This window comes from Adiantum capillus-veneris, chromosome 11 (genome assembly GCF_014529385.1).
Source record: "Adiantum capillus-veneris isolate H3 chromosome 11, ASM1452938v2, whole genome shotgun sequence".
NCBI classification, from domain to species: domain Eukaryota; kingdom Viridiplantae; phylum Streptophyta; class Polypodiopsida; order Polypodiales; family Pteridaceae; genus Adiantum; species Adiantum capillus-veneris.
Window position 1 is genome coordinate 100,984,176 of NC_140941.1, and position 24,751 is coordinate 101,008,926.

The 24,751-nt window shown below is 48.2% G+C and overlaps 2 protein-coding genes across 6 annotated transcripts in view; one reads left to right on the forward strand and one right to left on the reverse strand.

Annotated features, from left to right (window-relative positions):
* LOC147447729 (uncharacterized) overlaps nucleotides 1-18,695 on the reverse strand; it is a 188,635-nt gene extending 169,940 nt beyond the window's left edge. For 2 of the 5 annotated variants that reach the window (XR_015189634.1, XM_086523447.1), the window contains exon 1: nucleotides 18,372-18,694. Coding sequence is in view for 3 of the 5 variants with exons in the window: in XM_086523447.1 (XP_086379573.1) it covers nucleotides 18,372-18,465 (94 nt within the window). In the remaining 2 variants the exon portion in view is untranslated. Of the gene's footprint in view, nucleotides 1-18,371 lie in introns of all 5 variants that reach the window. The other 3 variants (XR_015189635.1, XM_086523448.1, XM_086523446.1) reach the window with 2 other exon arrangements.
* Nucleotides 18,696-20,972: 2,277 nt separating this feature from the next.
* LOC147447733 (pentatricopeptide repeat-containing protein At5g04780, mitochondrial-like) lies at nucleotides 20,973-24,415 on the forward strand. Its single transcript, XM_086523666.1, has 4 exons — nucleotides 20,973-21,113; nucleotides 21,544-21,724; nucleotides 23,992-24,086; nucleotides 24,191-24,415. The coding sequence occupies exons 1-4, from the start codon at nucleotides 20,973-20,975 to the stop codon at nucleotides 24,413-24,415; spliced, it is 642 nt and encodes a 213-aa protein (XP_086379792.1).
* The last annotated feature ends 336 nt before the right edge of the window (nucleotides 24,416-24,751 follow it).

The following is a 24,751-nucleotide window of genomic DNA, read 5'->3' on the forward strand; positions in this document are numbered from 1 at the left end:
TGAATCTGCAAAGGGGGCCGCAAGAAGGGCTGACCCTCTCTCGCTAGGCGACTCCTGGCAAAAGCGCTACCAAGAGATCTCCTAGCCGCCGGCGAGGGACCAGTCTCCTGAGTCGACTGTGGTACTGAAGCAGGAGAAGGGGGAGAAGGAGCTGGGGGGGGGGGGGGGGGGGCGGAGGAGAAGAGAAGCGGGGCGGGACGACAGAGACAGGGGGGCGAGGTGGGGAGTGGGCGGGAGCAAAGGGCGGGGGAGGGGATGAGGAGGAAGAGGGGAAATCTGAAGGTGGAGGGGCTCGCGAGGGTGAAACGGAAGAGAAGGCTGGCGTAGGAGGCTCCTCCTGCTCAAGAGGACCAAAGCGGTTCCCCGTGGGAACCCACTGCTGCTGAGTAGGCACCTGAGGGCCACTCTGAGTGCCAGGCTGTCGCTGTGGCCCCTGGCGTCGACGGCCACGGGCCTGCTGCCACCCCTCCTCCGCTGGAGCCCCAGGCTCAGAGGGTGCCTCAGAATCTGTGCGCTGTGTCGCTGGCTGAGGCTGCGGCCCAGCCTTGGCAGGCTGGGGCTAGGGCTGAGGCTGAGGTGCAGGTCGTGGTCTCCTCCGTGGACAAGCCTTCGCTAGGTGGCCCATCTGTCTGCAAATGAAGCACTAGTTCGGGAGACCCGAGTACTCCACACTCTGCCTAAACCAACCCCCACTAACCCGAGGCAAAAGGATGACCTTCGGGAGCGTGTGGGTATCTCTGACCAAAACTCGAACTGAAGGGATGCCGGCCGCCTTGGCAGCTACTGATGCTGCCGTACGAGGTGTCTCCAGAACAGTCCCGATGGCGGAGCCAATCCTGGAGAGCAGTGGAAGGTACTCCCTCCGTAAACCCGGAAAGCAGACTGAGATGGGGATGTCTGCCTCCTCTACGAGCACATCCGAAGTCGGGTCAAAACCGTGTCGCCACTGTCGAAAGTGGGCGCGTGATGCTCGGATAGCCAGTGGACTCATAGCTATGACCTTGGAGGCCATCTCGGAAGTCTCGAACTCGATCTGGTAGTACCCCCGTCCGAGGATCTGGACATCCAAAATCTTGCCCACCTCTGCAAAAAGGTGGGCCTGAAGAAGGTCTCGCAGCTCTCCTCTGCTAGGACGGGTGCCGAGAACCTTGCAGATGACAGAAGTCGCCTGCAAGCGCTCTACCTCTGCGGCAAGGCTCGCTTGCTCTGTCGGCGAAAGAGCAAGTCGAATGGTGGGCTCAGCGGGGTCGGGCGAGGGGGCTTCAAGTGAGTCCCTCTGTGGCGGAGCTGGAACCCCCATCTGTGTCTACTGCTGAGTCGAAGAAGCGGACGGAGAAGAACAATCTACAGCCGAGAAAGCCGAACACCTGTTCCGAAGAAAAGGTGTTGCAGAGCCGGGCGCAGAAAACCCTTCGAAGATAAGGCGGAAAAAAAAAGGGGGGGGGGGGGGGGTGGAGGGAAGGAAAAGGAAGGAGGAGGTGAGCACGGGTACAGCGGGAGGGCTAGGGGGGAAGGGCGGCAGGCAAGGAGTGGGGGGGGCAGCGGGAGGGCTAGGGGGGGAGGGCGGCGGGCAGCAAGGGGCAGGAGGTGGCGGGCTGGGCAGGGTGGGGGGCTGGGCAAGGTGGCGCGAGGGCAAAGGGGGCAGGAGGTGGCGGGATGGGCAGGGTGGCGCAAGGGCGAAGGGGGGGGGGGGGGGCAGCAGCAGCGAGCCAATCTCCCTAAGCACCTCTAGTTTGTATGGGAGAACTTGGAGTTATAGATTTGCTGCAGACTTTGTGGCCACTGGCCAAGTTTGCGGTGACACCCCCAGACTCAGCAGGATGTAGGCACATTGTGGTGTACTTTTTTGCTGATACGAAGTGTTTGCCTTGCTATGTATACATTCATGAGGACTCCTGGACAGAGGAGGTTGCTTTACGCACGGCTCGTTCAGCTTGGGCTTGGGCTAGGCACTCACTGCAGTCTCGCCTATCTAGAGGACGCTCGGATGCGGATTACTCCCCATCCAAGCCAACCTCGAAGATAGCACGTCTTGCTGCTGCGGCAGCATCTGTTCTCTCTCGCTCACCATGAGGATCATCACATGGAACGTGCAGGGACTAGGTGGGCCCCAGTGTCAGTGACAGCGGGGCCGATTGCGTCAGGAGCTTCAGCGTTGCCTTGTGGGAGGAGAGATTGATCTCCTTATGCTTCAGGAGCACCATCTATGTGAGAGCCGCATTCGGTGATGTGGTCAGATTTTGCGTAGACGATATGATACCTTTTGGTCAGCTGCTTTTAAACCTGGAGGCATCCAGGGTGGGGTATGTATGACTATTGCGGATTCATTGCAGCAGGCCATTGTGGGCAGAGGGATTATTGTGCCAGGCAGGGCTCAGTGGCTTACTATGCAGGTTCAGGGTGGTCTTGTGGGCTTCCTGAACATCTACGCGCCCAATGTGGCGAGTGCTCGTGCAGAGTTTAGGTCACAGATTGTTGAGTCCTTGCCGCAGGCCGACCACTGGGTGTGTAGGAGGGGACTTCAACATGTTGGAGGACCCTTCTGACAGGATTGGAGGCAGCCATGCTACTGTGCATGGCGTCGAGTTAGCAGCTTGGGAGAGGTTGTGTATGACTTTGAGGGTCTCGGATACATGGCAGCACTCTGGCTTTGTGAGGCCTCCAGACAGTCTTGCCTTCTCTAGATCGGACCGCAGAGTGGGAGGAGTGAATCTATCGCGGATAGATCGCTTCTACACTAGTGACCACTTCAGTGACTTGGGGGGATCAATGGGCATCCTGGCAGGGACATGCTTCTCGGACCATGCACCAGTGATCCTCACAGTGGCAGACAGGCAGAGGAGTGGGAGCACGATGCTTCGCATTCCAGAGCGGGTCTTGTTGGACTCAGCACTCAGAGAGAGGGTTGAGGCTCTCTGGACAGAGGGCATGGACAGCCAGGTTCCACCCGCAGACAGAGTGGCCTTAGGCCTAGCTCAGCTGAGCCACTTTTTTCTTCAGGAGTCTCTGGCTCACCGGGCTGCAGCGAGAGAGGAGGAGCAGCGTCTCAAACGAGGCATTGCTTCACTACAAAGGATGCAGGAGCAGCATCCAGACAGTCCATGGTTGGAGGAGCAGTTACAGCAGGCTCGACAGGAGCTTGCTAGCACAGAGGAGAGGCATCATGAGTTTGCCTTCCACCGCAGGCATCTCAGTGGACTCAGGTGGGTGACAAAGTGACCGGGGCTTTTTTTGAGACAGTAGGAGCTCGACACTCACATGCCAAGGTCAATCAGCTTGTGAGCACGAGGATATGCATGCAGTTGCTACTGACTTTTACCGTGAGTTACTGTCAGCTCAGCCCCAGACAGAGCGACAGGATGCATGCAGGGAGCAGGTTTGGGCACAGATGCCTTGTCTTGTGACAGAGGAGATCCGCCAGAGGCTAGAGATGCCACTTCAGCTTGAGGAGTTGCACACGGCTCTTAGGGCCCTCCCTCGTGGTAGCTGTCCAGGTGAGGATGGGTTGACTCCCAGCTTTTTCTTGGAGTACTGGGACCTGCTTGGCCAAGATCTTTGTAGTGCCTTTCAGTACATTTTGCACACAGGACTGATGCCTGATAGCATGAGTGAGGGCCTGATCTACCTCATCCCAAAGAAGGGTGGCTCCTTGGATGAGATTCGACAGTGGCGCCCCATCACCGTCCTCAACTCAGCCTACAAAATTCTTGCCAAGGCTCTAAGTTTGAGGTTTCAGCCACTTTTGGAGAGCCTTATACATGGGACCCAGACAGGTTTTGTCAAGGAACGTAGTATCCTTGACAACATCTTCACTTTCTGGGAGGCTTTTGCCCTGACACGGCTCCGTGGGGAGGACCTTGTGATTCTTCTTCTCGATTTTGAGAAGGCATACGACAGAGTTGACTGGGACTTTCTAGAGGGCACTCTACGCAGGATGGGATTCTCAGATGCTTGGATCAGAGGGGTGTCAGCCTTGTACAGACAGGCTCACAGTCAGGTGCTTTTGGCAGGAGGTAGAGGTGAGCGCTTCATGCTCACACGCTCGGTCAGACAGGGTTGTCCTCTTGCCCCCTTTCTCTTTCTGTTCTATGCGGAGGCGATGAGCAGATTTTTGGTGTCACAGCAGGTTGGTCTACGGGGCTTAGCACTCCCTATTCGGGGAGATGAGCTACTGGACGCTGAGTTTGCCGATGACTCAGCCTTGTACTTAGAGGGCCAGGAGGCCAATCTACACAGATGTGAGCAGGCTTTGGAGACCTTCTGTTGTGAATCGGGCGCACTGATCAACTGGAGAAAGATAGTGGCTTTCTCGGTTGGTAGTGCTCCTGTGCCAGATTGGATGCCAGGCGAGGGGTTCAGGTGGATTCCCCCAGGGACTACAGTTCAGTACTTGGGTTGTCAGGTTGGTTTGGACTTGTCCCCCGAGCAGCAGATCGCTCCTCTTCTCCTGTCCATCAGGAGAAAGCTATTACATTGGAGCTCAGCACGACTTTCGCTGGCGGGTAGAGTAGTAGTTGCCAACCAGGTGTTGTTGGCGACTATGTGGTACATCACTTCTTGCTGGATCTTCTCGAGTTCTTGTATCAGCCAGGTAGAGAGGCTGATCAGGAACTTCCTTTGGTCAGGTCGTGACACTCAGATTGCCCGAGCCAAGGTGGCTTGGTCGGTCATCATACTTCCTTGTTCTCAGGGAGGGCTTGGGATCATTGATCCAGCACAGCAGAGCAGAGTCCTTCTTGGGAAGTTCGTAGTCAGAGGACTTCTTCCAGGAGAGGAGCCCTAGAAGGAGTTCTTGCTGCAGAGGCTTCGTGCCAGGGTGCCTCAGTCAGGAGGCCCTTGGCAACCTTCGACCAGATGGATCTTTACAGAGTTGCGCCGAGTTGGTTTGAGCAAGAGACTGGAGGACCGCTTCGTTGTGAGTTTGCTTCGATCTTGGGAGCTCTTACGGCGTGGCCTAGAGCAGAGACAGCCGACGTGCACGGAGGAGCGCCTACGGCAGCCCCTCGTCTGGAACCCCATGGTTAGCACTCAGAGAGGCCACTTGGTTGGTAGTCGGCCTCAAGTTTCTTGGGGTCCCATGGCAGCAGGTCCAGCGCGCTCTCTAGGTGACTGGCTAGAGTTCACAGGTTTGTCAAAGGAGGTGCAAGGTCTCCAGCTACAGGGCATGAGAGGGGTACAGAGCATGTGTCAAGACATCACAGAGTCAGTTCCAGCTAAATGGCTCACGCCTCTCGAGCCAGTAGCACCCCGGTGGATGGGAGCCTTCACACGACTGGAGGTTCTCATTTCAGTCAGGGCCTGCTCGGAGTCTGTCTCAGCCTTGTTCTTCGAGCTTCAGGGTGGGGGACGACTACAACAAGTTGCAGTAGAGGCCCCGCAGGTAGCAAAGTGCTGTTTTCAGAGGATCCGAGTGGTGGGCATCTGTGGGAGGACCTGCGTCATAGACCCTGACCTAGCAATTCTTGAGACAGGACACTGGAGGCTATGGGCTTGGGAGTGTTGTCCGCTCGCACAAGTACAGTGGGATCCTGGTGAGTGGCTATGGAGGGACCCCTTCTCTTCTGCAGACCACCCAGGAGTCCCTTTCTTTCAGTACACTATTCGACTGGGACGTCATATACTAGCAGCACAGAGAGAGGCCCTCCCCGCTGCAGCACGTCATTGGCAGGAGGAGGGTCTCACAGTCGAGTTCTTGGCAAACTTTTGGGAGAGGTTGTGGGACTCCAGAATACCGAGGCGAGTCACCTTGTTTCAGTGGCTGGTCGCACATAGAGCCACAACAGTAGGGAGCTGGCTGGTGCATAGTGGTCTCTCTGCCACATGTGCAGCTTGTGACCATTTGGTGGAGAGTCAGCGTCACTATCTTTGGGACTGTTCCTCGGCCCAGCAGGTGTGGCTACGAGTTCTTCGGTTGATGCCTGCTCTCTCCACGGCTCGACAGTACACTTGGGGAGCAGCGGCTTGGTCCACCCTCACGGGCCCGGCACTTCAGTTTGAGCTATCTTCCACCAGCAGGATGATAGTGATACAAGGGGGGGCGTCCTACACTCCAGCTTGCTACAGAGCTTACTCCACAGGAGTGGTGCAGTGAGAGAGAGGAGTGTTGGGAGCTCATCAGTGGCCTGACACTTTGGTTCATCTGGCGGGCCCGCTGTTTCCGCATCTATGAGGCTCGCCTTGTGCCACCAGCAGAGATTGTTCGTGACTTTTGGCTAGAGCTGATCCATACTCTCAAAGGACAGCTTGAGGGACTACAGGGCAGCTCCGACCGCATGTGGGAGTGCCGCGAGGCTTTCCTCTGACTCTGGCGCCCTGGGCCTTTCTACACCATAGTCCAGGGGGTGCTCAGATGGCACTACTGTCCACCTATGTGGCTCTTCCCTCCTCCCATCTCTTGATTTAGCCTCATTGTATATATGCTGTTTTTTCATTGGGAGAGTCTCCCCATCATGCTTGTTGTAGCCCTCTCTTGCAGAGGTGGTTGTAGCCCTATGGGCAGTTTTCATTAACTAATAGAAGGATCTTTTTCTCGGTAAAAAAAAAGACTAGCGTTTTGGCTACAGTTTCAGCCTAGCGTTTTCAACAGCACCAAATCAGCCCTGGCATTAGCAGATTCCAGATTCAGACTTGCATTTTTGCAGATTACAGATTGCTCTAACGTTTTGCAGATTCCCGACGACAGATCAGCCCCTAGTATCAGCGTTTTCAGTTTTCAGCACTTAGATTCCCCAAGATCAGCCCCAAACCTTGCAGACCTCACCTACTCGCAGCAGATCCTCGCCGCACGGTCAGATCAGCCAGTGTTTTCAGTTTCAGCCCGTTGTCCGCAGATTTCAGCACCCGAAGCGGAATGGATACTTTGCGTGGAGGTAATCAGCATGGAGGTGGCGAAGAAGAATTTTTCCCACCAAGAGGTTTTTCCGACCCTCCCCTTTCTCCATCTACACCAAGGGTTGCACCAAATCCTATGGAGGCTTTGGTCAAGACGATGATGGACATGATCTTACAACAATTATCGCAATGCGCCGCCTTGGATCGCGAGCGTGACGAAAGAAAGGCAGCCTTAGCGTGAGCGTGAGCAAGCGCGCTTGGCGGCCGAAGAAAGAAAGGCAGCCTTAGAGCGTGAGCATGAGCACGCGCTTGGCGGCCGAAGAAAGAAAGGCAGCTATTGACCTTGAGCGTGAGCAAGCACACGGAGCCCAACGCATAGCGACCAAAGAGAGACGAGCGGCCTTGGAGTTAGAGCATGAGGCCCAGAGAGACCAACGCATGCAAGAGTTGGTCCTACAGGTACTCACCTCGAAGCCCGAGCCGGTCAAAGATGTTGGCAGTTCATCACGTAGCACAAGCAGAGATTCGGACTCCAACAACCCCGTCACTGAGAAGTTGACATTCAGTAAGTGTGACGGTAAGATGGATGCTACTATTCTTCATTCTTGGTTACATCAATTTAATGCTTATTTTGCGACAACAAAGAAGACAGGGAATAGCAAGGTTTTGACCGCAGCCATGTACCTTGCCGGTGATGCCATCAATTGGTATCACGCATGGCAAGAGGCACAGTTGACCGCGCACCTAGAGGAAGCCGAAGAAGGCGTGCCCCTTTCCTTCAATTGGGCCGACTTCCAAGACAAGCTCAAGGCGCGGTTTATGCCACCTCAGTACTTGGCGCGGTTGAAAGAAGATTGGCACAATCTCAAGCAAAATGGTATGCCAGCCATATGTCTTTTTCTAACCGTGTATTACAGCTCGGCATCCAATTACGCAAGTCGGATGATGAGCACAAAGAGGCATTCCTTTTCGGGTTAGGCGAATATATCAAGTTTGATGTAGAAGTCTTCGACCCCGTGGATCTCAACAAGGCAGTAGCGATTGCTCTCGCTCAGGAGATGAAGCACAACAAAGGAAAGCCCAAGGAGAACCAAATCTTCTCACAGTACCTCTCAGACTCCTCAGAACCCACTGAACGGTAAGAATGGTAAGAACGGTACTCTTCTAGCCAATCTTCCTCTAATCCTCGGAAAAGAACACTCAAAATGAATATAAGGGTAAAGGTAAAGCTAACACACCTTGTTAGGTGCAGTGGAATGATTGTTTGCGCTTTGCTCAAGATGAGTGCTCCGAACTGTGCTCAAGGTTCCTTTTGTTCTTATGGAAGGGAGAGCCTTCCGTTTCTTAATGGAAAGTCTATGATCACAAACAAAGTGAATGGACATTGTGCGTGCAAGTGTATGAGACTGAGAGATAGAGAGAGAAGAGAGATACGACACCAGAGACGTTGTAAAACCCTCCTCCGAAGGCCCCACTCTCGTCGGCGAGAGTGGTCTACTTATGATTGCACAAAGTGGTACAATGCGGATGCAATGGACTGATGCAACTTGGGACTATGCCGATGACGACGACGGTGATGACGACGACGACTTTAGGGCTGAAATCTATGGTCTTCTATCTGCTGAATTTCGGAGCTGTTTTGGTGGCTGAAAATCTCTGTTTTGGTTGCGTTTCTATGGGCTGAAATGGAGATCTTCTGTAATCATTTAGGGTTGAATCTATTGTCGTGTCTAATGCTGAAAACGCTGCTGCATCTGCTTCAAATCAGGTTGAATATGAGAACGCTGGCAGCATAGGGTAGCAGTAGCAAAAACGCTAGGCCAATCTGGTACTGCTGGTAGCGTTTGTGAAAACCGCTGGTGGTTCTGGGTCTGCTGGCGATCAAGGGATGGCTGAAAATGCCAGGGCTGTGGGGGTGCAGATGGTATGCAAAAACACCAGGGCTAGGTGGTGGTGGAGAACAAAACGCTAGGGTGAATGTGGCGATGCTGAGGGTACTGCCGGGTTCCTGCTGAGAAGGTGCATGTTGAGCATGTGCTCCTGCTGCCTCTTCTGCCATTTAGTGCTAACTTGGGTTTGCTTATATATTAACTTAGCAAAATTGCCCTACCTACTTTTGTTGGACAGTCACTTAAAAATAATAAGTGAAAATACCAAAAATAGGGAAAATAGGCTAAATGCACTTGACTGAATCTGATGGATTCTGAAGGGAATACTGATGCTCATGATGTGTGCAACCAGAGGATATGCATCTACACTCAGTGACTGGGCATGCACGGTCTACGAATAGACTCACAAAAGTGCCAGATCACTTCTAATCTAGACTGACTGGACAGACATCATGTTGTAGCTTGTCCACAGACACATAGGGTTGGATGTGTCACATGACACATCTGCTAAACCTAAGCTCACCGCAGATGAAAAAGCTGCACAAGGAATTTTAGGAGGATACATAACCGCAGAAGAACAAGTCATTTATTCTAAGAAAGGTCAATGTTATCAGTGTCACGTCAAGGGTCATATAAAGAAAACATGTGCTAAGAATGAATCTAACGAACCTAAGGAACCCACAAAACCCACATCCTCTGTTAATGCCATAAATGAGAACACTAGTGTATCCCAAGTTTCTCATGATCATCCAGTTGATGAGTCTCTCATGAAGTATTATGGTCATGTGAATGGTCAACACATGGTGGTCTTGTTTGATTCGGGCAGTATGCATGATGTGAAAGGTGCCTCTTGTAGAAAGAGCCCACTTGGAGGTTCGCCAGACATCTCTCGAGGTGTCAGGTTTCACTCCCAATATGCACTCTCTCATTACACGAGAGTGCCTTGATGTGTTATTCACTGTTCAACAAGCATCCTTCCGCAAAAAATTTGTATTTTCTCCTCTTTCAGGATGTGATATGATTTTGGGCATTAGATGGTTTCGTGAGCATAACCCTCTAATTGATTTGGCAGACAATACTCTCACTCTAAATGCCAAAAGTGGCTCTCCCGTCATCATTCATGGTGAGGAAGTTGTTCATTCTTTACCTCTCATTTCTAATGTGCAGACGAAGCGTGAAATGAAACAGGAGGAGACTCTCTCAGTCTTTTCTTCTCCAAAGCACGACACACATGTTTTGCATGATAAAGATGTGATTATTCACAAGGATGATGATTTGCATGATAAAGATGTGATTGTTCACAAGGATGATGATTTAGATGATGGTTTTTCTAGTAAAGCTAACCTCATTGCAGATACGATCAATCACGCAGAACCGCTCTTGGCTCTACAGTCGAGGTCCAAAGCCCACTCAGGAAGTATTGTGTGTTCGCATGATTAGTCAGCACGCATTGTTCAAGTGTTTCATTCGTGACGGTTTCTTGTATTTTTGTCACTGTCTTTACGTGTTTCGTTTTCATACACATGCCGTATTGTATGATGCAAATGATTCACTCATGGTTGAGCACGGATGTATGCGGATCACTCTCGAAAAGAAGAAAATTTGCATTCAAGGATTTCACATTCCATGTCTCTTCCTTGGCATGACACAGTCTTAGAAAGAGCACAAGACAGATTGTTCATCAAGCATCGACATTTCCATTGTGATTTTCCACAGTTGATAGATTTAGATCAGAAAGTCAAGTTTCGACCTTATTTTTTACGTGTGTTTGGTGAACGGCTTGGCACTCCGTCACTTTGTTCATCTACATTGCATGCACGGTCTTTTACGACAACTAGTATTTTTCCAGTCACTCTACATGGAATGGGTATGTTCATGATTTTGTGTTGGAAGTGGTTTCAGAAATTTTCCTCCTCGGAGATTCTTGATGAAGGTGTACCTACATCCATAGACGCAGTGGGAGCATTGAAGCAGCCACAGATGACTTTGTGTCGCTTTCGGCACAGCCCATAGAAGCAACCATTGCAGACCTTTATGAAGTTTAAGTATGACACGACCCACGCATCAGAGTGGGCCGGCGAAGAGTCCTTCCCAGGATTCCAGACGTTGTTGGCGTACTCCCTCGACACCATACAATTCGGTACCAGTACCTCACTTTGAAAAGGAGGGAATGTCACGTGCACATCTAACCCTATGTGCATGTGGACAAGCTACTTCAGGTCCAGGGTTCAGGTCAGCTTAGGAAGTGTTCTGGCACCTTTGTGAGCCTGTGCGCAGGCCGTGCATGTCCAGGCACTTAGAGTAGTTGCATATCCTCTGGCTGCACAAAGCATGATCATCAGCATTACAGTCAGTATCCATCATGATCATTTTACAGTGCACACAACCCATTTTCCCTATTTTATCCATTTTTCACTTGTTAACAAGTGACTTTGTTGAGAAACTGGGTAGGGCAAATTTGCTAAGTTCTATAAAAGAAACCTAGCGCTAGCACTTTCTGGCAGAAGAGCCAGCAGAAGTCCACCAACTTACAGTGCGCCTTCTCAGCAAGACCGGCAGGTGGCCTAGCATTTTCAGCCAACAGCAGATCAAGACCAACGTTTTGGCCACAGTTTCAGCCTAGCGTTTCTAGCAGCACCGTATCAGCCCTGGCGTTAGCAGATTCCAGATTCAGCCTGGCATTTTTGCAGATTGCATATTGCTCTAGCGTTTTGCAGATTCCCAGCGGCACATCAGCCCCTAGTATCAGCGTTTTTAGTCTTCAGCACTTAGACTCCGCAAGATCAGCCCCAAACCTCGCAGATCTCACCTATCCGCAACAGATTCTCGCCGCACGTCAGATCAGTCAGCGTTTTCAATTTCAGCCTGTTGTCCGCAGATTTCAGCATTTGTGTTTTGAGCGAATCATCGTCGCGTTGTTGCCATCGCCGTCCTTGCCGACACAGTGTCAGAATTCAGCAGAAAGTCAGATTTCAGATTACAGCCCGTCTCGTCGTCGTCATCATCGTCGTCGGCAAGTGCATTGCATCTAGACCATTGTACCAGATTTGTGCAATCAATAGCATAGACCTCTCGCCATAGAGAGGTCTAGATGCAAGTGCATTGCATCTAGACCATTGTACCAGATTTGTGCAATCAATAGCATAGACCTCTCGCCATAGAGAGGGGGGCCCTTGGAGGAGGGTTTGACAACCGTCTGGTGTCGTATTCTTCTCTCTCTCTCTCTCTCTCTCTCTCTCTCTCTCTCTCTCTCTCTCTCTCTCTCTCTCTCTCTCTCTCTCTCACAGTGTCATTCACTTTGTTTGTGATCATTTGCACTCTCTCACTAAAGGAACGGAAGGCTCTCCCTTCCGTAAGTAAAAGGAACCCTTGAGCACAGTTCGGAGCACTCATCTTGAGCAAAGTTCAACATTCACTTCCGCTACACCTTACACCACACCTCCTCCACTCCTAGATCCATCGAGGCGAGTGACTCTCCAGCAGGCTAAGATGAGCCACACCAGACAATGTCCGCGTGTTACCGGATGCCGGGCCCCACGACTCCACCACAGACAGATCAAGAGAACTAGACCCGAGAGCGTCGAGCTGCTGAGGAGAGACGAGCCCAAATGATGGCTCACCTAGCTGCATTCATGGGAGCAGCCCTTGCTCCCGGTCCTCTCATGTACCACATTCTACACCCCCCTATAGCAAAGGATGGAGCTAGCTAGCTTGATGCATTTGCATGGTTGTACTACCCTGAGTATGGTTGTCCAATCAGCTCATTTTATGCTACAGATGCGGGGAATATGGATGTTACCAAAGCAAATATCCTTTGCCCGAAGGGTCTCCTCCTTGTCGCCATTGCCCTCAGGCTAAGGATCACTACAGTAAGGATTGTCCCAAGCAACGGGCATCCACGTCTTCAAGCCCGAGTCAGAACCAAGAAGAGTTCACGTTTCCAAAGATCAACCTGATAGCGGTGAGAACCATCCCTCAGCCGTCACTTTCTATGCATGTGGTTACCCCTTAGGATAAGCTGCAGCAAGTGAGGAGCCCACTAGTGTCCTCACTCGTGCACAAAGGACAGCCCTTGGCCTCAGCCTTCTAGAAGTTCCAACCCTTTCATCCCCACTTCCACAGGTGCCAAAGGTTGAACTCCCTCTATGTTACCTAATATTGGTGGGGCCTTCTCAGAAGGAGTGGCTGACTTGCAACAGATCAAGGTACCCGGGAAAGCCCTGATCAAAGGAGAAAAGCCTACGACAAAAACTATCTTGAAGAACACCTTTGAGTAAGTGTCACTTTATGACATGCTCTGGCTAGATGCCAATCTTCGAAGTGACACCCTTACAGTCATTCAATCTCTGTACCTCGGTGCAGGGTCCAGCGGCGGGCACCTGCAAGTTCAACCCTTTAAGTCCTACATGATCTCCTATCCCACTTCTCTCATTGATTAAAGGAGTCCTCGTCTAACTGTGTCTATTCTAGGGCAAAAATTTTCAGGTGTCATAGTTGATGGTGGATATGTCATGAACTTGAAGGACGAGCTCACTATGCTGGCATTAGGTCTCCAACCTACTAGGCCCGTCCCATTCATAGTGACTTTGGCTGACCATAGAACTGTTTATCCCTTGGGCATAGTCGACAAGGTGCCTCTGCAAGTGCAAAACTTCACATTTAGCCTGGATTTTGTTGTGGTTTGTCTTCCCCAGGTTGAGGGCAGCTTTCCTTTGCTCATCGGCAGACCATGGTTGTGGCACACTAAAGCACTTTTTGACCAAGGAAACAACGCTATGTGGAATCTGGATACATACTCGTGGCTCCCCAATGAAACTTATTTGACTTGAGGGAGGCATGGATCCAGCAGTACATCATAGTTCTTTGTGAGTGGAGTCCAACCCCGACTTGGAACAATTTACTCCATTTGATGGGCCCGACAAAGATCTACTAGAGTGGTTGGAAGCTACCAAGTCTATGCCATGCTATGTGGTCTCTACTCAATCCTTGCTTGAGGATACACCCTCTTCCCCAGTAGCCCAGTGAGCCACATCATCCAGCAACAAGTGTAGCAATCACTGAGGGGCTGATAACTCAGTTGTCCCCTTGGTGGAAGCCATTGGCCTTGGTGAGCCTATAACGAACCATAGAAGGGGAAAGAAATCTCATTTACAGGAGTTTACCCATGCCTCAACCCTCCCCTTGGCTCCCTCTGTGTGTGACTCTTCGACACCATGCAAAAGCTCCCTTCTGTGTCTGAGATTACCCAACAACGAGCTTCCACAAGGATAGTTGCAAGAAGAATACGCAGATTTTCAGATCAGTCAAACACTAGCCCATGATGTCTCGAAGCTCCACGAGGCAGCATAGTCTTCATCTTCTGATGCATCCTTGCCACCCACACCTCTTGACCCAGTCGGAGAAGTCAACCTGAGCGACCCTGACAACCCTCAACCCATCCTTTTAGCCACTTGGTTATGGGATCACACGTGCTTCTCTATCTGCTAGCCGTTTTTATGCACTCTTTTAAGGATGTTTTTGCCTGGTCTACATAGATTTGGAAGGAATCCCACCAGAACTAGGTGTCCACACTATCCCTTTGGACGAAGGGGCTAAGCCAGTCAGAGGCCGAGCTTACAATCTCAACCCCAAGTATGCAGACGCTATCAAACTGGAGCTAGAGAAAATGCAAGAAGTAGGGATCATTGTAGTTGTGGAGCACTTGGAGTGGCTATCACCCATGGTCATCGTCCCCAAGAAGCAATCAAATAAAATCCGAGTGTGCGTTGACTAACGCGCTCTGAAAAGGTAACAATCCTAGATGGTTTTCCCACACTCTTCACCAAACGCGTGCTCAAAGATACGGCGGGGCTCATACTTTATTGTTTCATGGACGGGTTCAATGGCTACAATCAGTTGGGCATTCATTCTATAGACCAGATCAAGACTACATCATGACTCCATGGGGTATATTCATTTATACAAGGATGTCTTTTGGGTTGAAAAACGCCCCCCCTTCTCTCAAACGTACAATATGCATCATCTTTTATTCTCTGCTCACTAATCATCTTCGAATCTTTTATTCTCTGCTCACTGACATTCTCTAGCGCTCACTGTTCCAAGTGCCTGGAGGCATGTCTGAAGCTCAACCCTAACAAATGCCGCTTTTTGGTAACTCAAGGTACGCTTTTGAGTCATGTGGTGTCTGCTAAAGGTCTGGCTTCTGACCATGACAAGATAGTGGCCATTTTGAGATTGCTTCCCCCTCTTAATCCCAAGGGTGTTCAAAGCTTTGTAGGCCATACAGGTTATCATTGCCAGTTCATTCACATGTATGCCGATGTTGCCCAACCCCTGACCCGGCTGACCAGCATTGTTGTACCCTTTTAGTGGTTCACAACTGAAAGCCCAAGCTTTTGCTTACCTGAAAAAGCGCCTGATTGAAGCCCCTATTTTAGTTGCCCCAAACTGGTCTCTCACCTTTCATGTATATATTGATGCTAGTCAGACTGCTAAGGGTGCTTTTTGACTCAGCCTAGCATGGAGTTCAGCCCTAGTAAGGAGTTCAACCTGGATCGCCCCATTCATTGTCGGTTGCTCACTAAAGTTGAGTGCAACTACAACACAACAGAGGGGGAAGGTTAGGCTATTGTTTATGCCCTGCAAAACTTCCTGCATTTTTTATTAGGGGTTTACTTCACCATTATTACTGATCATCACGCTCTGTGTTATCTGCTGAATAAGCCACAAGTTGCACGCTGGGTTTGTTGGCGGTGGGGTGGCGAGACAGTTGCAAGATATTCTCTCAAGGGATACTTATGCAAAAACCCATTTTTTATGTGACACATAGATTGAGGCAAAAGGTTTTGACGGAGTGCCAAATTCCTCCTTTTGTTGGGCATAGAGGCATCAAGGGTAATTTGAAGGGGGTGAAAAAGTATTTCTATTGGCCTCACCTCAAGAAGGACGTGGACGACTTTGTGCGCAATTGTTTGGGGTCTCAAACGGTAAAGTTTGACAGGCACAAATCGGCAAGACTCCTATAGCTTTTACCGATTCCACATCAACCTTGGAATAGTATAGCAATGAACTTCATTTTTTATCTTCAAAAGACTTACAGTGGGTATGATGGTATTTGGACCATAAGCGACAAATTCAGCAAGCATGTTCACTTCGTACTAGTACAGAAGACAGTGAAAGTCGACCACTTGGCTAAATTGTTTCTCGCACAAACATCCAGATCAAATGGTATGCCTACTTCTACAGTGTTAGATAGAGACCCCAGATTCACGAGTTTGTTTTGGAGAGCAATATAGGCACTCAACTTAAATTCTCATCATTGTTTCATCCACAAACAAATGGGCAACCGGAGATAGCCAACTCAACTTACTGAAGTCTTATATCTCTAGCAACAAGACTCTGTGGCAGAAGTATTTGCCTTTGATGAAGTTTGCTTACAACAATATTGTTCATACCTCTACCAGGAAGCGCCATTTGAGATTATCAAGGGTGTCAAAAAGATTCTACTGATTTTACGCACCAAGGACAAGATTTTTGAAGAAGATTAGTACAAACAACATTTGGAGATTGCTTTTGCCAAGGTTAACAAGGCTTTGCAGAAGTCTCAAACACGGCACATAAAGACAACAGACAAGCATTGAAACGATTGGAAAAAAGTGATTGGATGCTACTCTAGTTATCGAAGCACAAGTACAGAAGAAGAAGGATAAAAAGAGGCTTTTCCCAAAGCTTAGTATGCAATACTACGGGCCCTTCGAGGTTCAGGAAAAGATCAACGATGTAAGCCTTCTACTAAAGTTGCCGATTCACAATGCTTTTCATCTGAGTTTCTTGAGACCGTTCATAGGTGAGGTGCCAGAGGACACGGAGCCAAAGGAGCAACAAGAGGTAGAAGAGACAAAAGAGATTCTCGTTCGAGAACGCGTCCAAGCGCACAAGGAAAGGAAAGTCAAGGGTAAGCTGGTCCACTGATATTTGATAAAGTTCAAGAGCTATCCAACTCTTGATGCAAAGTGGATGGAGAAGGACTTAGCAGATTCTCCTCGCTTACTAGAGCTACATTGAGGCTTTTGGTTTAGCATCATCTTTTCCTTAAGTGCACGTTGAATTAGCACGTCGAATATGGTGCAGTGCATGTTGCAAAAAGAGGGGAGCCACTCCACTCAATTGTCACAAATTACTATTCTCTCCATGGGATGTTAAGGGTACTGACAAGCTGGCAGAATATTGCGGAATGACTTATAAAAAGATGTAGATTGAAATGGGAATTTCTGAATAGAACTTATCACATGTGTTCTTCATGCTTGTAATGTTTGAGTATCTGTCGAAAAGATGAAACTACTCAATACAGTTTATCTCTTTTAATTGTCGGGTGATTTGAATATGATAGTAACGAGATTTGGTAGATCGAGACATCTATGAACACATCAACGCGGTCTAAATGTGATTACTAAATAAGTTACAATGATCATGATTCATATATGATATGTCAACAGGGATAATGATGTGAATCTGATATGATCGTTCAGTGACCGGTGTCTTTGTGAAAGTGCTAGATATGTGCAGTTAGGTGCATGGGTGCATGTGTTGCAGGCGTTATAGAGGGTGATTGCTTTTCTTTCAAGTGGGAATTTTTGTCACAAGTATGCACACTACAAGGATTTAGCATAATCGACCTGAAAAGTGGCTATCATCAGATCAAGCTCGTTCTTGGAGATGTATACAAGATCTATTCACGACATCATTCAGATTGTACAAGTATTTGGTGATCCCATTCGGTCTCAGAAATGCTCTTGCAATGTTCAACATGATGATGAACCGGATTTTCAGAGAGCATAGGCAGTTCGTGGCACCTTCTCAACGTATTTTGTAAGAATCAAGAGGAACGCATAAATCATCTCTTACAAGTCTTTGAGACAATGAAACGGACCACTTGGCTAAACTGCCTCTCTCACAGATATTCGAAATATATGGCATGCCTACTTCTATAGTGTCAGATAGAGACACCAAATTCACGAGTTTGTTTTGGAGAGCAATGTGGGAGAATAGAGGCACTCATCTTAAATTCTCATCGTCGTTTCATCTACAGACAAATGGGCAACCCGAGATAGCCAACTCAATGTTTTTGAACTTGTTGAGGTCTTATATCTCTGACAACAAGACTCAATGGGAGAAGTATTTGCGAACTATTTGCCGCTGGTGAAGCTTGCTTACAACAACGCCGTTCACATGTCTACCGGGAAGGCGCCAGCTGAGATTATCAAGGGTGTCAAAAAGGTTCTACTGATTCTTTGCACCAAGGACAAGATTTTTGAAGCAGATTAGTACAAAAAGGATGTGGAGAGTACACTCCAATCTTCAAGAAAAAGGACTTCAAATAATTGTCTTGATAACAATTTCTTATAATACACCAACCCTGTATTTTTTAAAAAGAATCAGATGCCTCCACCACCCTTGTGAACCCGGCCTTAGATGGTAGAGCTCCCGCCTCTCAAGGATGAGCTCTTACTGCTCCCTATTCACCTTGGAGACTCACATATATTCACACACCATGGTGCAACTGCACAATCGAGTGACAATTGTCCATAGAGGAGACATGAGAGAGAGAGAGAGAGAGAGAGAGAGAGAGAGAGAGAGAGAGAGAGAACCAACCTGTGATGAAGGGCAGCATTGGCTTGCATGGCTGGAAGTTGTGACAAATGGCAACCGTGTTAGACTTCAAAAGCGAGGTTGCCATTATTGCCATCTGAAAGAAGCTTTTACGAGCTCAGCGAGTGCAAAGGGGCACCAGAAGTTCCTTTTCGATACAGAGAGGTTGAAGGATCATGTCACAACCGCTCTTCGCATCAGCAAAGCCTCCGCTCTCCAGAGTTTAAGACGTGCAAGTCGTGGAGAAAGGTGATCACACCGAGTTCGAAAGAACACCACAATCCACTCCATTCGCAAGGACAAGCTCAAAATTTAAAGCCAAGCATTTGAACGAGCATATTCCGGATATGATGAATCACGATGACTAGAGCCAAGGTTAACAACATATTAATAAGAAGTGAAAGGGTCACTGTGGCTTTCTAAAAACAAAGGAAACACACACCAGCCTTTGGTCTAGAGGGATTGAACTAATTCAAACACTCCCCAACAACATAAGAAAGTGATAAAGTCATTAGGTTGCTTTTTTTTTCCAAAACTAACAATTGTGAGTAGTGATGAGGTCATTAGGTTGAGTTTAATTGGAATCAGTGTTGGGCACAATCCCAGGCAAGAAGGGCCGCATTGGGGCCTTACACACTAGCCACCCACATTGTTATAATTTGTAAAATGGGCTTCATTACTTCGTTAAAGTAGTGGACAAAATCGCAAATTTGGAAGCACGTTCCTCCACGTGGCTAATTCTCTAGCTTTTTTTTAACGCAGGCAAAAGAAAGCTCTCCAACCTCTCGCCCCTGCTCCTGCACACCTCAGCCCTCCACCTTTTCTGCACGCAGTGTGCCCCGGGGGCTGACCGACACCATGCTACATAGGGGTATGCTTTTATACATTCTGCATGTTTGTCTAGTAGTTGATGAAGTGAGCTCTCACTGAAGGCCTTCTTGTTGATTGCCGGCAGATTTGTGACATGGTTGCTGTTGCAAGGCTTATTAATGCAACACTTGTCATTCCACAGCTGGATAAACGATCATTTTGGCAAGATTCCAAGTGATAAAAAGGTCGCTTGTGTTGCTATCAATCTTCGGGACAATGTAAGGTCTTAGAGTAAGGAGGGTTTGTTGGGATAAATGCTACCAATCCCAGGGACAATTTAAGGTATTAGAGTAAGCTCTCTAGGCGTCTAAAATGAATAGAACCATCTCCTTGATCTTATCTTCCACATCACCCTCCACCACATCTTATTTTATTTCTTCCACATCTTTATAAGAAGCCTTGTTGTACCCACTTGTGACACACATGAAGCAATCAGGTAGTGCTTGTTTTGCCCTAGCTCTTGTCACTACCAAGCACGAGATAGCCCAGGACAATTTGGAAAAAGACTCTGTGCTTGGAACTGCTTTGGTCGACATGCCTCTCGCATTTGGTCAATCGCGAAAGCACGACACATTCTTCGCGAGCTTCCTCCAGGATCAGGATGGGATGCGGTCTCTTGGTATGCACTTATTGTTGCAGGACATGTGCCAAATGGGGTGTATTGATGGGAGAGCCTATGAAATCACCTATGCATGCATCTTGAAGGCATGTGGCACAAGAATTCTGATATGGACACAAAAAGATGTTATGCTGATATGGACACAAAAATCAATTATGTTGTTTGTCAGAGTCTATTGGAAAAAGTTGTCATGCTTGGCACTATCTTGGTTGATATGTATGTCAAATTCGTGCACTTGAGAAAGATGTCGTGCTTGGCATTGTCTTGGTCGATATGTATGCCAAATGTGGTGCACTTCAAAAAGCACAAAAAGTTCTTGAGGAGCTTCTTGTCTGGAATGTCGCCTCTCGGAATGTATTGATTGGGGATGTGCACAACAATAGTAGAGACACAGTCCGGAGTGTGGACTCTTGGAATGTAGTGATTTCAGGATGCTCTAGATTGTTCTCGGTAGATGTAATCGCCTACGCATGCATCTTGAAGGCATGTGGCTCTAGCACAACAAGAGCAGGGCTAGAAAGATTTCGTGCTTGGCACTACCTTGGTCGATATGTATGCCCAATGTGGTGCGCTTGAGAAAGTACAAAAAACTGCTTGAGGAGCTTCTTGTCTGAAATGTCGCCTCTTGGAATGCATTGAATGTGGGATGTGCATAACAAGAGCAGAGCCATAAAGCTCTAGGCTGTTTTCAACGGATGCAAATGCTTGGAATGCACTGGTCGTGGGATACGCACTGCAGAGCAGGGCGAGAAAGCTCGCTGTCGAGAGTGTGGACTCTTGGAATGCACTGATCGTAAGATTTTCCCAATAGGAACAAGGGCAAAAATCTCTAGTCTGTTTTTAGCAGATGCGAAGCGAGGGCCTCTCTCCAGATGCAATCACCTATGTAGGCATCTTGAAGGCATGCGGCTTTGTCACGCTTTATTAATTGTCGTAGGCAGAATCCAGATGGGAAGTGAAGGCCTCTCTCTAGATGCAATCACCTATGCAGGCATAGATGCAATCACCTATCCAAGCATCACATTTCACACGCTTTTTTAATTGCACGTCGATCACAAGCGTTGAAGAATTTCAAAACTGTCATGCTCCCTGCTAGGTGTTATGTTCAGAATGTCATGGTCGATATGTATTATAGCTGTGGTGCGGATGAGAAAGCAAAAAAAGTGCTTGAGGAGCTTCTTGTCTCAAATGTCTCCTCTTGGAATCGTTTTGGAATGTCCCTCTCAGTTGCAATTGTAGGATGTTCTATTCGGAATGTCAGTAGATGTGAAGCGAGGGCCTCTCTCCGGACACGCACAGGGAGCAGGGCCGGAGCGTGGACTCTTAGAATGCACCGATTGCAGCAGGGCAGAAAGCACGTTGTCAAGAGTGTGGACTCTTGGAATGCATTGATCGCAAGATTTTCCCAATAGGGACAAGGGCAAAAATCTCTAGTCTATTTTCAGCAGATGCGAAGCGAGGGCCTCTCTCCAGATGCAATCACCTATGTAGGCATCTTGAAGGCATGCGTCTCTGTTGCACTTTTTTAATTGTCGCAGGTAGAATCCAGATGGGAAGTGAAGGCCGCTCTCTAGATGCAATCACCTATCCAAGTGTCACATGTCACAAGCTTTTTTAATTGCACGTCGATTGCAAGCATTGACGAATTTCAAAACTATCATGCTCTCTATTAGGTGTTATGTTCAGAATGTCATGGTCGATATGTATGTTAATTGTAGTGCGCACGAGATAGCCCAAGACAATTTGGAAAAAGACTCTGTGCTTGGAACTGCTTTGGTCGACATGCCTCTCGTATTTGGTGCAGTCGCAAAAGCACAACACATTCTTGTGAGCTTCCTCCAGAATCGGGATGGGATGTGGTCTCTTGGTATGCACTTATTGTTGCAGGACATGTGCCAAATGGGGTGTATTGATGGGAGAGCCTATGAAATCACCTATGCATGCATCTTGAAGGCATGTGGCACAAGATGCTGATATGGACACAAAAAGATGTTATGCTGATATGGACACAAAAGTCAATTATGTTGTTTGTCAGAGTCTGTTGGAAAAAGTTGTCATGCTTGGCACTATCTTGGTTGATATGCATGTCAAATTTTGTGCGCTTGAGAAAGATGTCGTGCTTGGCATTGTCTTGGTCGATATGTATGCCAAATGTGGTGCACTTCAAAAAGCACAAAAAGTTCTTGAGGAGCTTCTTGTCTGGAATGTCGCCTCTCGGAATGCATTGATTGGGGATGTGCACAACAATAGTAGAGACACAGTCCGGAGTGTGGACTCTTGGAATGTAGTGATTTTAGAATGCTCTAGATTGTTCTCGGTAGATGTAATCACCTGCGCATGCATCTTGAAGGCATGTGGCTCTAGCACAACAAGAGCAGGACTAGAAATATTTTGTGCTTCGCACTACCTTGGTCGATATGTATGCCCAATGTGGTGCGCTTAAGAAAGCACAAGAAACTGCTTGAGGAGCTTCCTGTCTGAAATGTCGCCTCTTGGAATGCATTGAATGTGGGATGTGCATAACAAGAGCAGAACCATAAAGCTCTAGGTTGTTTTCAACGGATGCAAATGCTTCTAATGCACTGGTCGTGGAATACGCACTACAGAAGCAGGGCGAGAAAGCTCGCTATCGAAAGTGTGGACTCTTGGAATGCACTGATCGCAATATTTTCCCAATAGGGACAAGGACAAAAAGCTCTAGTCCGTTTTCAGCAGCTGTGAAGCGAGGGCCTCTCTCCAGATGCAATCACCTATGTAGGCATCTTGAAGACATGTGGCTCTGTCGCGCTTTATTAATTGTCGCATGCACAATCCAGATGGGAAGTGAAGGCCTCTCTCTAGATGCAATCACCTATGCAGGCATAGATGCAATCACCTATCCTAGCATCACATGTCACAAGCTCTTTTAATTGCACGTCCATCACAAGCGTTGATGAATTTCAAAACTATCATGCTCCCTTTTAGGTGTTATGTTCAAAATGTCATGGTCGATATGTATGCTAATTGTGGTGCGGATGAGAAAGCACAAAAAGTTCTTGAGGAGCATTTGTCTCGAATGTCTCCTCTTGGAATCGTCTTGGATGTCCCTCTTAGTTGCAATTGTCTAGTGTTCTATTCGGAATGTCAGTAGATATGAATCGAGGGCCTCTCTCCGGACATGCACAAGGAGCAGGGCCGAAGCGTGGACTCTTGGAATGCACTGATTGCAGCAGGACAGAAAGCATGCTGTCGAGAGTGTGGACGCTTGGAATGCACTGATCGCAATATTTTTCCAATAGGGACAAGGGCAAAAAGTTGTACTCTGTTTTCAGTAGGTGCGAAGCGAGGGCCTCTCTCCAGATGCAATCACCTATGTAGGCATCTTGAACGCATGCGGCTCTGTCGCACTTTTTTAATTGTCGCAGGTAGAATCCAGATGGGAAGTGAAGGCCTCTCTCTAGATGCAAGCACCTACGCAAGCATAGATGCAATCACCTATCCAAGCATCACATGTCACAAGCTTTTTTAATTGCACATCGATCGCAAGCATTGACGAATTTCAAAACTATCATGCTCCCTGTTAGGTGTTATGTTCGGAATGTCACGGTCAATATGTATGCTAACTGTGGTGTGCATAAGAAAGGACAAAAAGTGCTTGAGGAGCTTCCTGTCTCGAATGTCTCCTCTTGGAATCATCTTGGAATGTCCCTCTCAGTTGCAATTGTCCGGTGTTCTATTCGGAATGTCAGTAGATGTGAAGCGAGGACCTCTCGTCGGATGCAATCACCTACGCATGCATCTTGAAGGCGTGTGGCTCTACGCAAGAAAAGTGCTTGGCACTGTCTTGGTTGGATCTACGCAAGATGTTGATATAGGCACAAAAACTTAGAAGTATATTATGAGTCAGAGGCTCTTGAAGAAATATCGTGCTTGGCAGCACTGTCTTGGTCAATATGTATGTCAAATGTGGTACGCTTGCGAAACCACAAAAAGTGCTTGAGGAGCTTCAATCCGGAATGTCTTCTCTTGGAATGCACCGATTGCAGGATACACACTGATGTCCAGGGATACGCACAATAGAAGCAAGGCCAGAAAGCTCTAGGCTATTTTCAGCTTCCTATTGGAGTGTGGACTCTTTGAACGCATTGATTGCAGGATTTGTGACAGGAGAAAGCTCTAGTCTGCTTTTAGCGGATACAAAGCATTGGAATGCATTGATTGCAAGATTTGCCACACAAGAGAAGGCTCTAGTCTGTTTTCAGCAGATGCAATCACCTATGCATGCATCTTGAAGGCATGTGGCTCTATGCGAGATATTGATATGCGCACAAAAATTCACAATTTATATTGTTAGTCAGAGGCAGCTGAAAAGAAAAAATATGTCATACTTGGCAGTGCCGTGGTCGATATATATGCCAAATGTGATGCGCTTGAGGAGATTTTTGTCCGGAAACTTGCCTCTTGGAATGCATTGATTGCGCGATGTGCCGAACATCAGAGAAACAAGCAAGCTCTAGAATATTTTGAGGTGATGCAAAGCGAGCGCAACTCTCTACATGAGACGAGCACATCTCTCTAGATGCAATCACCTAGGCTTGCATCTTGAAGGCATGTCACAATTTGGAAGATGCAAAGACGGATTAAAGTCATGGGCTTTGAATAGATGCAAAGCGAGGCCATCTCTCCACTCGGTGAGCACTGCCTTGGTCATTATATATGCCACATGCAGTACGCTTGAGAAAGCATAAGAAGTGCTTACGAATCTTCCAGTCCGGAATGTTGTCCCATGGAATGCACCAAAATGTGGGATGTGCGCAATAAGAGCAAGGCCAAAAGCTGTAGGCTATTTTTAGCAAATGCAAAAGCAATCTCTCTCTATATCCTCGTGTAAGGATCACTTGAAACGGCGTCTCTT

Bases quoted from the DNA above. Each gene is read 5' to 3' on its own strand.
- LOC147447733 (XM_086523666.1), top strand. From the start codon at position 20,973: ATGGTCGATATGTATTATAGCTGTGGTGCGGATGAGAAAGCAAAAAAA. The intron at 21,114-21,543 runs GTCAGTAGATGT...TGTTATGTTCAG, and splicing joins TAGGATGTTCTATTCGGAAT to AATGTCATGGTCGATATGTA. The intron at 21,725-23,991 runs GTATGCACTTAT...CATTGATTGCAG, and splicing joins GGATGGGATGTGGTCTCTTG to GATTTGTGACAGGAGAAAGC.